The sequence below is a fragment of the Mercenaria mercenaria genome, chromosome 8 (genome assembly GCF_021730395.1).
Source record: "Mercenaria mercenaria strain notata chromosome 8, MADL_Memer_1, whole genome shotgun sequence".
In the NCBI taxonomy this organism is placed as follows: Eukaryota; Metazoa; Mollusca; class Bivalvia; order Venerida; family Veneridae; genus Mercenaria; species Mercenaria mercenaria.
Window position 1 is genome coordinate 74,275,207 of NC_069368.1, and position 15,767 is coordinate 74,290,973.

Genomic DNA, 15,767 nt, shown 5'->3' on the forward strand with positions numbered 1-15,767 from the left:
TCAAATGAATGTTTAACATTAGATATATGGTCATTTTCTCCAACAATTTAGGGGCCCAGCCCAAAACCTAGGGGCCATGGGCTACTGGGCCCCTGCTAATTTATATCCCTGTACATATTCAACAAGTACATATTCAACAGTATCTGAAAATAAAACTTGTATACCTGTAGCACAAGGGTCATCTAGAGGACCTTCATACAAGAGCTCAGTTCTGTATTTTTGGGCCGTTACTGGAGAAGGCAGATGAATTACTATCATCTGAAGTAGAGCATCACCAGCTGGCAGCCATTTCCTCATCATAACCTGTGTATATTTTAAAGACTGTTATTTTGTATATGCTTGGATTATGTTAAATTTTGTACATTACTATCACAACCATCTTTGTTGATCCCACTGGGGTTTGATGCAGTTCCAACTGTACAGGATTCATGCAGAATATTAGTGAAAATTCAAGGACTTTCGAAAAATTGTTTTCACATTTTCAAGTCTTGAAGTCCTAGTCCCAACAACTTTATCTTTTCTAAAACAAGGTGTTCTATTACAAATCATGTGGCCATCCTTTAATTTTTTTTTGCAGTAACCAAACCCATAACTAAGTACTTTAAGAGGATATATACATTATTGTAATGTAAAGCTTATCAACAATCAGTTTACAGCTGAAAATCGCTTTTACATTTTACATTTCGAGAAAATTTTACATGAAGCTGAAGGACTATTTGTGTGAAGTTACTTCTACATTGGGCCTGCGATTTCGTGAGAAGATTTTTAAAATTTCCGGTATAACATATAGGAACTAGAGATGCTTCTGAGAAAAGCGCACGTCTACCACAACTGCCCCTACGAAAAATGTCTAGTTTCTGTAGATGGTTTAGACGAGTGAACCCAATTAGATGGCTTGGACGAGTGGACCCAATCAGTAATTCAAGGGCCATAATTCAAAAGTGCCTGGGCGGATTTGGTTATCGAACTTGGCCGAGGTCTTTTGGTCAAACATATTTAGTTCAAGTTTCGTGAAGATCGGATGAGAAATCTTCGACTTAAGTGTAGACAAGCTTTGTGACAGACACACAGACTGGAGTAAATCAATATGTCTCCCACACCACTCTGTGGCAATTTGGCTGGTTATCGAACTTGGCCGAGATATTATGCCCACAAACATTTTCAGCAAGTTTGGTGGATCGGATGAAAACTGTTTGACTTAAAGAGAGCAGACATGCTTTTGTATGCCGACTGCCCGCCCGCCACGGGTGTTCACATAATATGCCCCGTTCTTTCAGAGACGGGCGTATAAAAAGTGACCACGTTCCCTGGCATGTTTTTTGACCAAACGGGATAATTTGAATAAATGTAATCACCTTTCAGAGGCATATAAAAATGAACCTTAAATTCGCAGTACAGTCTATGTAACACGAAATTGCCAAACTATGCAAACTAGCAATCTGGAACTAAGCATCCCAACAAAGTTTGGTTGAAATCCCACAAATTTCAATTTTTTGTTACAGACAGACAAGACAAAATAATTGAATCTCCCCACATAAGCAGAGAAACAATTACATCTAAAGGAATACATCAATATATCACAACAACCTTAATTTTCATCAACAATATTGTTCTTAAACTACCTTGAGCAAGTTTTTGCCACGTAGATCCTTCTCTTCTGTTGTCAATTTCACACCAAGTTTTGCTGCAAATGCAACTGCCTTAGAATTGTCATCTTCAGAATCCTTGCAAATCTTAAACACCTGAAAATAAACTCTGATTATATAGTTTTTATTATTACATTATAGCCGTAGAGGTCAATCTGAAAATTAAATCTAGAACGCAGTCTACCTTACTACTTGGGACCTACAGGCGAATTGGTATTTACTTATTACATTGGGTACGAAAATGTTTAATTAAAGAGTACATAATAAATGTATGATACTTTGATCCTGACTAAAGAATTTATTTTGAATGGGATTTGCTTACTGTAATAAGCTAAGCTTTTAAAATTAAATGCAGTTAATTGAAATGTGAGCTTGAAGTTTACTGGAACGAAATATTGTCTTTGAGTGGTTTGGCATCAGGTTGCTGTTTAACATGTACATTTGAACTTAAAAGAACAGATGTCCTTAAGAGAACACAGGTAAGATATCTTGAACATGGCTGAGGGCAAAGTTTGTAAAGTCACAACTTAACATGTTGAAGGTTTGAACATTACCAAAAACAAGAGCTGTCTCCATAGGATGACACATGCCCCCGATGGCACTTTGAATGAATAGTTATGGCCGATGTTAGAGTTTAGGACCTTTGACCTACGGACCTGGGTCTTGCGCGCGACACGTCGTCTTACTGTGGTACACACTCATGCCAAGTTATTTGAAAATCCATCCATCGATGACAAAGATATGGACCGGACACACCCATCAATGTACTATCCTTTGACGTCTAAGTTTGACCTTGACCCTTGAGCTACGGACCTGGGTCTTGCGCGCGACACTTCGTCTTACTGTGGTACACATTCATGCCAAGTTATTTGAAAATCCATCCATCGATGACAAAGATATGGACCGGACACGCCCATCAATGCACTATCCTTTAACGTCTAAGTGTGACCTTGACCTTTGAGCTACGGACCTGGGTCTTGCGCGCGACACGTCGTCTTACTGTGGTTCACATTCATGCCAAGTTATATGAAAATCCATCCATCGATGACAAAGATATGGACCGGACACGCCCATCAATGCACTATCCTTTAACGTCTAAGTGTGACCTTGACCTGTGAGCTACGGACCTTGGTCTTGCGCGCGACACTTCGTCTTACTGTGGTACACATTCATGCCAAGTTATTTGAAAATCCATCCATCGATGACAAAGATATGGACCGGACACGAAAATTGCGGACAGACCGACAGATGGTTCAAAAACTATATGCCTCCCTTTGGGGGCATAAAAAAAAAAAGAGGAATGGAAATATATGTATATAGATATATGTATATATATTTATTTTTTTAGGGGGTGGGGTGCAGGGGAACTGGAGAGGAAACAAAATTTCACATGTTGATTGAAAATTAAAAATGAACAAAAAAAAAAAAAAAAAAAAAAAGGTAAAAGTGTGAAGGGGGGAGGATGCATGATCAGTGGTGGGCATGACTGGGTGGAGAAGTGAGGTGGGGGAATGGTACAACTTGGAAGGTTTGAATAAAAACCTAAAATAAGAAATGAAAAAAAAAAAAAAAAATTTTTGGGGGGGGGGGGGGGGGGGGGGGGTGACCAAGTGTGGGTTTGCAACTTCACATGTTTATAATAAATGTTCACAGAAAAGAATGAAAGAAATTTAATGAAATTCTGCCAAATGGTAAGTTTGTTATGCACAAATATGTGGATTTTTAGACAATTAAAGGGCAATAACTCTGAAGTTACGAAGAAATCCGTACAAAATTGTCTGTGCACAACCACATTATAGTGCTCTAAATTCTGTTAAAGTTTCATAGTTCTAGGTCAAATATATCAGTTATGATGCAGAAATTGCCATATCTATAGTACCCTATATAGTTAACACTAAAACTTGACGGGCCGCAAGAACTCAGAGTGGTGAACATGTATATGAAGTTTTAAATAAATATTCCCAACCATTTCCTAGATATGGCTCCGGACGGACGGACAACGCCAAAACTATATCCCTCTGACTCATAGTTTTAGGTCAAATATATCAAAAGTTATGGTGCATAAATTGCCATATTTATAGTACCCTATATAGTTAACACTAGAAACTTCAAAGGGCCATAACCCTGGTGTTACTTGGGCAATCTGACTAAAACTTGACGGGCGGCAAGAACTCAGAGTGGTGAACATGTATATGAAGTTTTAAATAAATATTCCCAACCATTTCCTAGATATGGCTCCGGACGGACGGACAACGCCAAAACTATATCCCTCTGACTTTCGTCGGGGAATAACAACGGGCCATAACTCATTTAAAAAATTGTTGAACCAGTCTGATTTTCAAGGGGACACAACTAGGGTACCAATACATCATTCTGACAAAGTTTGGTCAAAATCCCCCCAGTAGTTTCTGAGATGTGATAACGAGAAATTGCTAACAGACGGACAGACGAACGGACCACGGACGCAGAGTTGATGATGGTGGGCTAATAAAGCTACTTGCTAAAATTTGCAAGTATTCAAAAAAATTAAATTTGAGCCCTGTATGATTCAAGACCAGTTGTCTTGCCCTATAGAAATAACTAGCTCTTCTCATTTACTTACCTGAAAGATTGGTACCAAGATATATTTGTTGAAACCACGGCACTTCAGTGGTGTCATATCATCTGAGCAAGACTTTGTCCATTTCTTTTCCTTCTCATTATAGAAGTTATCTCCCCAAAGTCTCTTCATCATTTTTGACTCTTCAATCTTGAACTTAGCACAGTACATCTTTGCAAAGTCCTTCAGGGTAAAAGCCCAGCCATGAAGTCCAGATCCAAAACCTACTGTACCATTTTGCGGATCCACCTAAATAATATTTAACCATTAAATATACAAAGGATCATAAACTAAGCTGTCCGAACAAAGACAAGATTCAGGGATCACTTTTGGCCGCGATTCAGAGATACTCGCGCGATTATTTTGCAATAATCGCTTAAATTTTGATCAAATGCGATTACAAATCACATCCGCAGGGCCGGGGATCTTTTACCGAAATGACTTTTTACTGCAATGCGGACTTGCCATTACTTGCTGATTGTGTGACGTTTATTAGGAGCTTGAATTTCACTTTTATCTCCATAGAGCGTCCGGTGATAATGATTACCAAGCAAAAATCACATATTTTTGCGAAGTGTCAAAATGCCACCGAAGAAGAAACTGAAGCATTTGGAAGGCAAAACTTTGCTTCCATTCACGCGGACAAGTTGTGATGATAATAACAAGGTAGGGAAACCCCTGGTGAAGTCCCTTCGTGAAAAATACACTGAATGCCCGAAATTCCAAACGAAATGATAATTGAGGCCAAAGGTAGGGTAGTTATGAGTTTAACTTCAAAGCGTAATGGAAGTGTATCAGATCCAGAAAGATTTAAATTTAAATGAGCTTCCACTTGGGCAGAGCAGCTTAGAAGTAAAAGTTCGGTTAACTCCCTACTGAAAGGAAACAAGAGGGTCATTGACCCTAAAGCGCTCACCTGTGTACAAGGCTTCAAGTGTGTTTGTACAAGTACAGAGTTAGTTTCTTCTATGTTAGCCTATATTATATACATGTCACACACACTTCTGAACCTAGGGCAGTAATTTTGACAATTATGATAGACTTTTTACAAATCTGATATCACACCTAAATATCAAGGTTCTAGCTATTATTGATTCAGAGAAGAAGATTTTCAAAGTTTCTAATATAAAAGCCTATAGTAAGTACATGTCAGACACAGGGATGTGGCCATTTTTTTTAACCTTAGGGCAATAACTTGGACAAGTATGGTATACAGAAAAGGAAAAGTGACCACGCCCTCTGGCAACCATGTTTTTTGACCAATCAAAGTAATTTGAACAATCTTGGTAGAGGGTCACACAAGAACTATTTGTGTTAAATTATTTTAAAATTTGGCCAGCAGTTTCAAACAAGAAGATTTTTAAAGTTTCCACTATATACATATAGGGAAAAGTGGCCACGCCCTCTGGCGGCCACGTTTTTTGACGAATCAAAATAAATTGAACAATCTTAGTAGAGGGTCACACAAGGACCATTTGTGTAAAATAATTTTAAAATCGGGGCAGCAGTTTTACACAAGATTTTTCAAGTTTCCACTTTATACAGAGGGAAAAGTGACCACGCCCTCTGGCGGCCATGTTTTTTGATGAATCAAAATAATCTGAACAATCTTGGCAGGGGCGGCAAATTCAATTGTCGGTATTGCCCAGGTTGTCCCAAAGCCTGTACGGACAAGTGAAATTTGACCAGAATTTACTATATAACTATTATACGGACAAGTAAAATATATCAAATGACAAAAACGGACAAGCAAGTCAAAATCAGATTTCGCCGCCCCTGCTTGGTTGAGGGTCACACAAGGACCATTTGTGTAAAATTATTCTAAAATGGGGCAAGCAGTTTGAACTTTCACACAAGATTTTTAAAGTTTCCACTACATACATATCGGGAAAAGTGACCACGCCCCCTGGCAGCCATGTTTTATGTAGATGGTCACATAAGGACCATTTGTGTGAAATTATTTCAAAATCTGACCATCGGTTTAGGAAAATGTCGTTCGAAGTTTTTTCTATTTTTAGCTCTGGCAGCCCGTATGTGCAACCAAGTGGAACCGTTTGAACAACTTTGGTAGAGGACCACTCAAGGAACACCATGGCCAAGTTTTATCAAAATTCTTTCAGTGACTTTGGACGAGTTGTCGTTTAAACACAAATGTTGACGACTGTCGACTTGACACATGCACACACAACGGACACAGCGTGATCACAATACCTCACCATGGAGCTAAGAAAGTCTTTAGTTTGAATTGGTTGTCAAACAAAACAGTTGTTTAATGGCAAATTTGAGACTTGGCAGCCTCTTAAATGGATAAAAGAAACCATTGCATAACAAAGGATGCACAAAGTAAAGTGTTGAAGAGAAAAGGCCATGTTCTTTTCTAATGATTTTGGAATGGGGCCTGGGCCTAAACTTCCAAATTGGGAATTATTGGGAAACGAGATCAGAGCAACATATATGCTGCGTATTTGCGTAAATATCAAATGAAGTTTGCAAAATATGCAACAAGATTTTCATTTTATGCAGTCTTCGAATTTGGCACTAGTCCGAAGCCCGAGGCTAGTAAAAACCTAGATCGGACTAGTATTTGTCTCTAGGTGACTAGTCCGCGAGGCTAGTAAAAAAAATCGAGAGAATACGTATAAAATTACCCAAAAAATCCATAGCGTGAGTTTTCTACGGTGTTTATTTCACGAGTGTAGATATTACGCGCCCCGGCGGAAATAGATGGTTAAGCTTTCCCTTTTTCGCTGAATTATCCTTAGCGAGAAGCAAAGGAAAAAGTTGTTTAACCTAGCGTGACCTTTACTTACGAAAATAGAAGGGTAAATTTGTAAACAAATGTTTCAACTAATGTATACACCCGGGGCCATCCGGGAAAGGCCATAAGCGGCATTTACCCGAAGAGGAAAAAATATCCGCAAAAAAAAAGTATGAATCAAAAAGAACGCGGAGCTTCCAGCCTTCTGGGAAAAAAGTTTTCCGTGGCTTACTTACAATTCTGAATCTGGCAAGATGTTTTGCACCTTTTGTATTAAAACATCAAACGAGTGTGTTTTTACCACCGGGTGTTCTAATTTCAAAGTGGAAACCTAAACGCTCACCAGGAAAGCGTGGACACCAAAAGGCTGCTGGGAAATCATGCAAAATCTGCCCCACACTCCAAAACGAGTGAGGCAGCAATTGCCTGTTAAAACTCAAGCAAAATGAGTATCAAAAATTAATTATAAAGTTTAGGACAGCTCATGCCCTTGCTAAATCACACCAGAGTTTTAATTTCTATAACACCATCTGCCGGTTAGACAAGGTCAAGGGCTTAGATGTGGGAAAGAGTTACTTAAACAACAAAGCAGCAGCCTCTTTCACTAAAGCCATTACCTCGATGCTTGAAATGTTCTCTCGTGAATAAAATGTATAATGAACCAAAATAAAAAGAAAAGAACCTTGTTTTGCAGTTATGTTCATATATTTGCATATGTATGATAAAAATGCAATAAGCAATATCAAACAATATCACACAGAGTATAAAAATGACACCAAACAAATAAAAAATACACCTTTAATAATTTACTGTTCGGACTACCAAAATTCCTTTCGGGCTAGTAAATTCTGCTATGTTGGTAGTCCGGCTGGCTAGTACTTTGAAAAGTTTTTCGTGAAGACTGTTTATGCGTATCAGAAAATACCCAATTCGCATCCCAGGCGTAAGTATCATTCTACATAGCTTTGCAGAATTTAAACAGTACTTTCCCATTCATGACCGAGGTTCTTATAGTATACCTAGAAGTAGGGTTTAACATGAACAGTAGCATTTTTTTTCTACCCAGGTGCTAGTGACATGAATGTTCACATTTTGGCAATCATGTCAATATAAATGAACAAGTATGTATTATGTAGCCTCGAGTACTTACAGAAATGTTGCCCATAGGGCTGTCTGAACCCTCATACGTGGCAATGATGACATTAGTATTCTCTATGGCTCGCTGGAAGATCTGGTACAACGCCTCTTCATCACACTGCAATGTCAGCAGGGCAAGGTCCATCTTATTCATGAAGAGCACCGGCTTAATTCGCTCAGCAATAGCCTGTCTCAAAACAGTTTCTGTCTGTACAGATACCCCTGAAACAGTGTAATAGCAAGAAGTTGTGTACATGCCACCACCTCAAAGATTTCATTTATGAAGTGGAAGATGGAAGTGGGCCTCGCCCATTCTCCACGCTGAAACTTCAAACAACTATTGCTTCTGCCATCCCTTAATGAAAACCTCTGCATTTTAAATACAGAAATGTTTTTTCAACAGAGAGTTTTAAGTTATAACAGGGCACTTGTTTTGCCGTTTTTTGGGGCCGAATATGGGTCCCATTCCCCTCTTAAAATAATATGTATTTTTCCCCTTTCTCAGAAGAATATTCCCCAGATGACAGGTTGTTTGACACAACTAGATATGAACTCTCTTTCAAGTTATATCATTGTGTCTCTAAGGAAGGTTACTGCTGCAATATAGCTACATTAGTTAGAAATGATTAAAAACAGTATTAGTAAGTGTGAAAAGTAGTAACATATATGGCTAAAAACTTCCCCTTTTTGTCTTAAAACGACCAAACATTCTCCTTCCCGAGGGTATGGGTACCTGTCCCCAAAAGTTGTCTAGTGCCCTGTATATGTATAATGACTGATGTCTATTACCTTAATGTTTTCACATACACTTATGAGAGAACAGACCGGGCTTCTTTCATTATATAGCAGGGAACAAAAATTGGCTTCTTAACAATTCCAATACATTTTACAATGGAACTAGGAGTTGCCTTTTCAAAACGCAAAATCATGTCCTCTGGTGTATGCAGTGGTTGGGAAAGAAATTTTTGAAATGTGAAAATTCCCCCATTGGCCCTGAAATTAATGGGGGATTTTCATATTCAATGAAAAATATCAACAAGAAAATAAGACAAATGTAATGAATTACTAAAACATAGAAATAAATTGGCTATGAAAAGAAAAATTTTCTGAAGCAGCTACAACAAGCCCCAAAAGTGTTTTTAACAAAGTAGGTCAGATATTTTCGAAAGAGACAGCTTCACTGAAAACGTGGTTATGGGTAGAGGAAAGTCTCGGGATATCTGAAACTTCAATTATTAAATACTTTAATGTAGTTAGAAAAATACGAAATGTTTATACAAATTTAATTGTACACAATATATTATCTCTCGTGAAAAAAAAAAGAAATCTCCCACTAAAATTTGCCAAATCTGAAAATTATTAAATATTGGCCAAAATAATCCCTGAAAAAGTATGAAGCTTCCTTCTGCAAATAAAGCATAACAAATTGACATTTTCAACTAAACTTACCAGACACACAGTCGACAACCACAAGCGCTCCATCTGTCACACGAAGAGCAGCAGTCACCTCAGATGAGAAGTCAACATGCCCAGGAGAATCAATCAAATTGATCAAGAAATGGTTCTCGCGTTCCTCACCTTGGGGCTGTTGAATAAACTGGAGGTCTTCTTTTGCCAGTTCATAGTACAGGGAGATGGCCCTGTGAAAGTTAATTAGCTGATATTAGTGGATGTTCTCCGTCAAAGTTACAATTATTGTATGATGTTTATAAGACAGGTCAAATAACACAAGAGGGCCATGTTGGCCCTGCATTGCTCAACTGACCTGTTCTTATGTAATCAACATTATTACATACTCGTTTCTATTCCCAATTAAGCTATACTGGTACCGGAAACGTCAATATTTTTCCATACACCGACGCCTGAATTTCATATCGGGTGCGTGACGTAACTCAGTGCGTGTTGTTGCACTATTTTTTCTATTTAGTTCAGTATTGTCAATCCTATTCAGGCTATTGTACATATTTATGATATTTACATAATATTTATACGTGTAGATGGGTATGTAATAAAAGGTTATTATCTTTGCATCGGGATATATGCACTCGTTCTTCAGCAGAAGAATATTGCGCTCCTAAAGTCGCGCAATATTTCCGCTGAAGAACTCGTGCATATTTCCCAATACAAAGCTAATAACCTATAAATATTATAACATATATGCCTCACATAATGACCCCTTACCAGACAATCATATACATTCTAACCTGTTTGTAAGAGCTGTTAAAGGGACTGACTGAAAGAGACCTCTACAGACAAGTGTCCGCTATATACGGATTAAGGACATCAACCTTTTTGTTTAAAACGTAATTATGCTAATCATTTTTTTAATTATATTATTTTATCATTATGCTTCAACCTTAAAAACTGATCCCCAATTATCTTGAGGGTATTCTTTTCTGTATGTTGCCTCATCAGTCATCACCACCCACCAATGTGCCAAATTATGCTCTAGACAATTTGAAGGACAATTTTGAGCTCCAAATGTAATCTTGACCACCCTGATATGGGCACTCTGCACATAGTCTCATTGTCAATTACCTATAAACAGAGGGTCACACAAGGCCTATTTGTGTAAAATTATTCTAAAATCGGACAAGCAGTTTCATACAAGAAATTTTTTAAGTTTCCTCTATATACATATAGGGAAAAGTGACCACGCCCTCTGGCGGCCACGTTTTTTGACGAATCAAAATAAATTGAACAATCTTAGTAGAGTGTCACACAAGGACCATTTGTGTAAGATTATTTTAAAGCCGGACCATCGATTTAGGAGGAGATGTCGTTTAAAAGTTTTTTTTCTATTTTTAGCTCTGACAGCCCCTATGTGCAACCAAGCGGAACCGTTTGAACAACTTTGGTAGAGGACCACCCAAGGAACATCATGGCCAAGTTTCATCATAAAACAAGGATCATCTACTGACCAGACAGTCTTCTATAACATTCCACAACTGTGGGCAAAATGTTCTTCCATTATCCATTGAAAACAATTTTTAGTTGCAGGTCATGATCAATATGCTTAACATGTTTCCTTAGTGGGGAAAGCCCCTCCACAACAGCTAGTACAAAGGTGTATAAATTATAATTGTGCAAATAAATTTATTCTTACGTTGACTTGATGGTAATGCATCTGTCTTGTTCATCTTTTCTGGTATCAGTAAACCTGGTTTCTCCTGCTTTAGCACCAGCAATGATACCAGCTTTACTGACCAGAGAGTCCGTCAGTGTTGATTTTCCATGATCTACATGAGCAATCACGGACATGTTCCTAATGTTGTACTTTTTGTCCATAATGGCGCGAATCTCGTCTACTGTAAAGTTCACCTAAAAATACAAAAACCTTCTTTCAGCTCTTTTCATGACTCACACTGGCAAATAGATAAAATAAAGATCATGCAACTACATGGTTACTGGACGAGAGTCATTCCCTGAATCAAAGCACAGTCTCTTATTTGAAAGACAAAATCAAAGGACTGGATTTAGCTCAGGTCTTACAACCATGAAATCTTTGTTAAAACAATTATTTCTCATTACAGGTAGGCCTAAAAAATTCTTTGTTTCCAGTAACATGCTAAAAAAAATTAGGGTAGGTTAGGTCTGAAAGTTTTTTATAGATATTTTTTTTTGGAAGTGGCTATTCTTACTGTCCCATAGGAATAGCCTCGCAGGCTATTCTTACGGCTCTCCCGTAAGAACAGTGAAAAGCCCGCAGGTGGCTATTCCAACGGCTCTCCAGTACAAATTATGAAAACCCTGCAGGTGGTTATTCCTACGGCAGTTTTGTGTTAAACTTCTTACTGAATTCATTCCACTGATATAATTTCACCCAACTTCTTTACTTTTCCGGTAAGGAAATGCAGAGAAGACAAAAAAGGGAAGTGATTTCCCCTAGTATACTGTATAATGCATTTTATTACATTTGATTACTTCCATTGGTTACATAAACAATTTTAATACAACAAATTTATAGTAAGTGTAAAATACTCATTTGGTTACTGAAATTTGTCTAAATAAATCGGAAAAGGATTGTTTGTTGTACAGATGTAGATGTAAATACATACGTTATTAATATTGAAACACTGAAAATACTGACCAAGTATTTTCAACAAAACCAGTTAGAGAATTATTGATCTATGTTTCATGTATATAAATGCAAATTTTTCACAACAGTACAAATCTCTTACCGCCCTAAATATGTTTTTGCCCTTTAAATTAAGTTTAATATACTTGACGTTTGTCACACATCTGCTTGACATGTTTGCATCAATTCAGACCTGACTTTTTATTTGTAACACAATGACCAAGTGTGATTACATGTCATTTCCAAAATCAGTTGAAAATTTATCAGTTGAAATGACTTCATTACCATGTATTTTAATACAAAACTGCCGTAGGAATAACCACCTGCCAGCTTTTTCACTATTCTCACGGGACAGCCGAAAGAATATTCCTACGGGACCGTAGGAATAGCCACTTCCTTTTTTTATCAAGACTTTTCGTTAATTATTTTTATGTCAAAACATGGGTTATGCCTTTAGAGCATCAGTAAGCTTTGTTTAAAGCATAAAAAATGAAGTTTTGCAACTTTTTGTTCAAAAGTTGTAAAAAATGCTCTGCAAGGCCAAAAAAAACATTTAGGGTCAGGCCACAATTTTAGGGTAGGTTGGGATACTGGAAACAAACATTTTTTTAGCACCTAACATTGATTATTCATTTAAACAATTTATTATTTCAAATAAACTTTACTTCATCCCTTACCATGCTGGACACTATAATTTGGTTCTGCTTTAGTGACCAGTGCAGATCATGATCACCCTGCACATATGTGCAGTCTGATCATGATCTGACCTGTTCGCCATTCAGACAATATAATTTGGGCAAGCATCCTTTAAACAGTTAATGGTACAGCAAAATTGGTACTGTCAAAATTGAAAGATAGACAGGTTCATTCTAGAATTTTAGCAAGACTGACAAGAATTATAAATCTATTATGCTTAAAACACAAGAATTTGGATTTTTGAGAATTTGATATATCTAACTGTTAAGCAAGCCCGAAGACTTTACCTGGATTAAGAGACAATTTTTCCCAAATTATCTGGTCCCGTAAAGTGAGTGTCCCCGTATTCTTCTTTTTTTTGTCTTTCGAGAGACGATGTTTATTTCAAAAGAATGTCTCAATGCAGATGAAGTCTCCGACCTTGTGAAAACTTAAACATTGGTCTTAATCAATTTTAAATCGCTATTTCGACAGAATTCATTAAGAAATCTTATGCCGGCACCAACCGTATTTTAAGTATACACACATTTCAATGATCGTAAAATATCAAAGGACTTATATCATATAGCCTCTAGTAAATATATATTTTAACACAGGAACAATAGGTGTAAAACATATTATAAATTTGTCAACGAATACGACTTACCATCTTGGATTTACTCTGATTTTCCCGGACAACTGGTAATATAAGTTGTCCTGCTTCTAGGACCCGACGGAAAAGGACAGATATCACGTGATTCACTTGTGAAATACTTCGATTGGTTAACAAATTTTGTATACTGCAACGTCAATAAAATATTTGAAATAGAGAACCTAAATATTGCCACGTAAATTAAGTTTCGGTAAATATTTTTTGTTTCTTCTGCTTCATTACATATTAATTGACAGAAAGTGTCTATCAAATTTAATTTAATTTATTATGCGAAAAAAAAAGAAAAAGAAAAATGGTTCAGACTAAACCTATAGTATTACGCCAATATGCCGTCCCCATCCATCCATCAATGTGCGTGTAGTTGAGTGTAGCGACGAGCATGATCGTGGTTATATAGTTTTCTCTATGATGATGTATCAATCTGAGCAGTTTTCTACCCATCTCACGGTACATCAGTGAAGACAGACAAACAGCACTGTCATCTGCAAACAAACGAACTTTGGGTTTGAGGGTTTCATGAAGATCACGTATATATAATTAAAACGGTAAAGGCCCAAGTACGGACCCCTAAGGCTCCAGATGTAAAAGCTACTTCAGTTGATTTTTCATCTTCAGGAATAACTGACTGTGTACATTCTATAAGAAAAGATTTAATCTATGATTAAGTGTAGGTCTTCATTTAGATCTTCGTTTTATGAGATTATCTGGTCGACTGGTTTGATCCCCGTCGATTTAGTCGCGGTGTTGTCCATCGCTTCCGGAAACTGTCTTGTCAAGACTGCTGGTCTCTGGCAGTCTTCATCCTATATCGACAGGTAAACAAAGTCCGATTACCCAAAGATGTAATCAATTGCAGATTTGCTACATATTTCATATAAACATAGAGCTAATAAAACAAGTGAATGAAGTATTGCCATGCAATACAAAGTCCCCTACTGGAAGGCACCTAATTTTCTCTACTGCAGTATAACATAATGAACTGATATCTGTCAATGATGTATAAACAATATTGTACTATATATACAATATGTTATAACAAAACACTTGGATTAAAATTTATATATATAAAAACCTACAGTTGTTTTCATATTGAATTTTTTTACCTGATTATAAAAATGTTATCATGTAAGTTATTTATAGTAACAACAAAGGGAAATTAATCTTTAAAAAAAAATCTATATAATACAAGTCCACAAGAAACTCTTTACCAGATAGAGATAGGTCAAAATACACCTAAAAATTGGATGTAACTTGCATGCTGTACCACAGAAAAGTGGTCTCGATTTTTCTCTACCGCCAGTAATAAAAAAGTTACAATAAAATCTATTTATAGTAAAAACAAAGGAACGTAATTCTAAAAACAAGGGTGCCTCATGGTGGTGAACATTTGGTCCAAGTTACATCAAAATCCCTCCATGCATGAAGAAGAAATGTCCCGTACAAAGTCATTCTTGAATTTGACCTTTGACCTCTAAATATGACCTTGACCTTAGACCTAGGGACCTGGTTCTTGCGCATGACATGTTGTCTCATCCAGAGGAATATTTGTGCCAACTGATATCTAAATCCTGCTTTGCATGACAAAGTTATAGACCGGACAGGAAAAAAATCCTCTTGACCTTTGATCTCAAAGTGTGACCTTGACATTTAAGCTAGGGTATTGGGTGTTGCGCATGACACGTCGTCTCATCATGGGAAACATTTATGCCAAGTAATATTGTAATCCCTTGATGGATGACAGAGTTCTGGATCAGACAGGGCAAAAACCTTATTGACCTTTGACCTCTAATTGTGACCTTGACCTTTGAGCTAAGGGTCTGGGCTTTGCGCATGACATGTTGTCTCATCATGGGGAACATTTGTGCCAAGTAATATTAAAATCCCTTCATGGATGGCAGAGTTATGGACGGGACAGGAAAAAAACTCTGTTGACCTTTGACCCCCAATTGTGACCTTGACCTTTGAGCTAGGGGTCTGGGATTTGCGCATGACACGTCGTCTCATCATAGGGAACACTTGTGCTAAGTGATATTAAAATTCCTTAATGAATGTCAGAGTTATGGACCGGACACGAAACAGACCCTGTTCATGCTATGTTAACATTTGACTGCTAAGTGTGACCTCGACCTTTGAGCTAGGGGTCTGAAAGTGTGCACGACACATTGTCTTATTATGAGGTACATTTGTGCCAAGTAGTATTA

General features: G+C 37.3%; 1 protein-coding gene across 1 annotated transcript in view; it reads right to left on the bottom strand.

Annotated features, from left to right (window-relative positions):
* Positions 1 to 13,715, bottom strand: part of LOC123566063 (elongation factor 2-like) — a 32,338-nt gene extending 18,623 nt beyond the window's left edge. The window contains exons 1-7 of the mRNA XM_045359896.2: positions 13,561 to 13,715; positions 11,247 to 11,461; positions 9,590 to 9,780; positions 8,154 to 8,362; positions 4,249 to 4,494; positions 1,623 to 1,742; positions 165 to 303 (exon numbers count right to left, since the gene is read on the bottom strand). Coding sequence (XP_045215831.1) covers positions 165 to 303; positions 1,623 to 1,742; positions 4,249 to 4,494; positions 8,154 to 8,362; positions 9,590 to 9,780; positions 11,247 to 11,461; positions 13,561 to 13,563 — 1,123 coding nt within the window. The 5' untranslated portion in view covers positions 13,564 to 13,715. The remainder of the gene's footprint in view (positions 1 to 164; positions 304 to 1,622; positions 1,743 to 4,248; positions 4,495 to 8,153; positions 8,363 to 9,589; positions 9,781 to 11,246; positions 11,462 to 13,560) is intronic.
* Between the last annotated feature and the right edge of the window lie 2,052 nt (positions 13,716 to 15,767).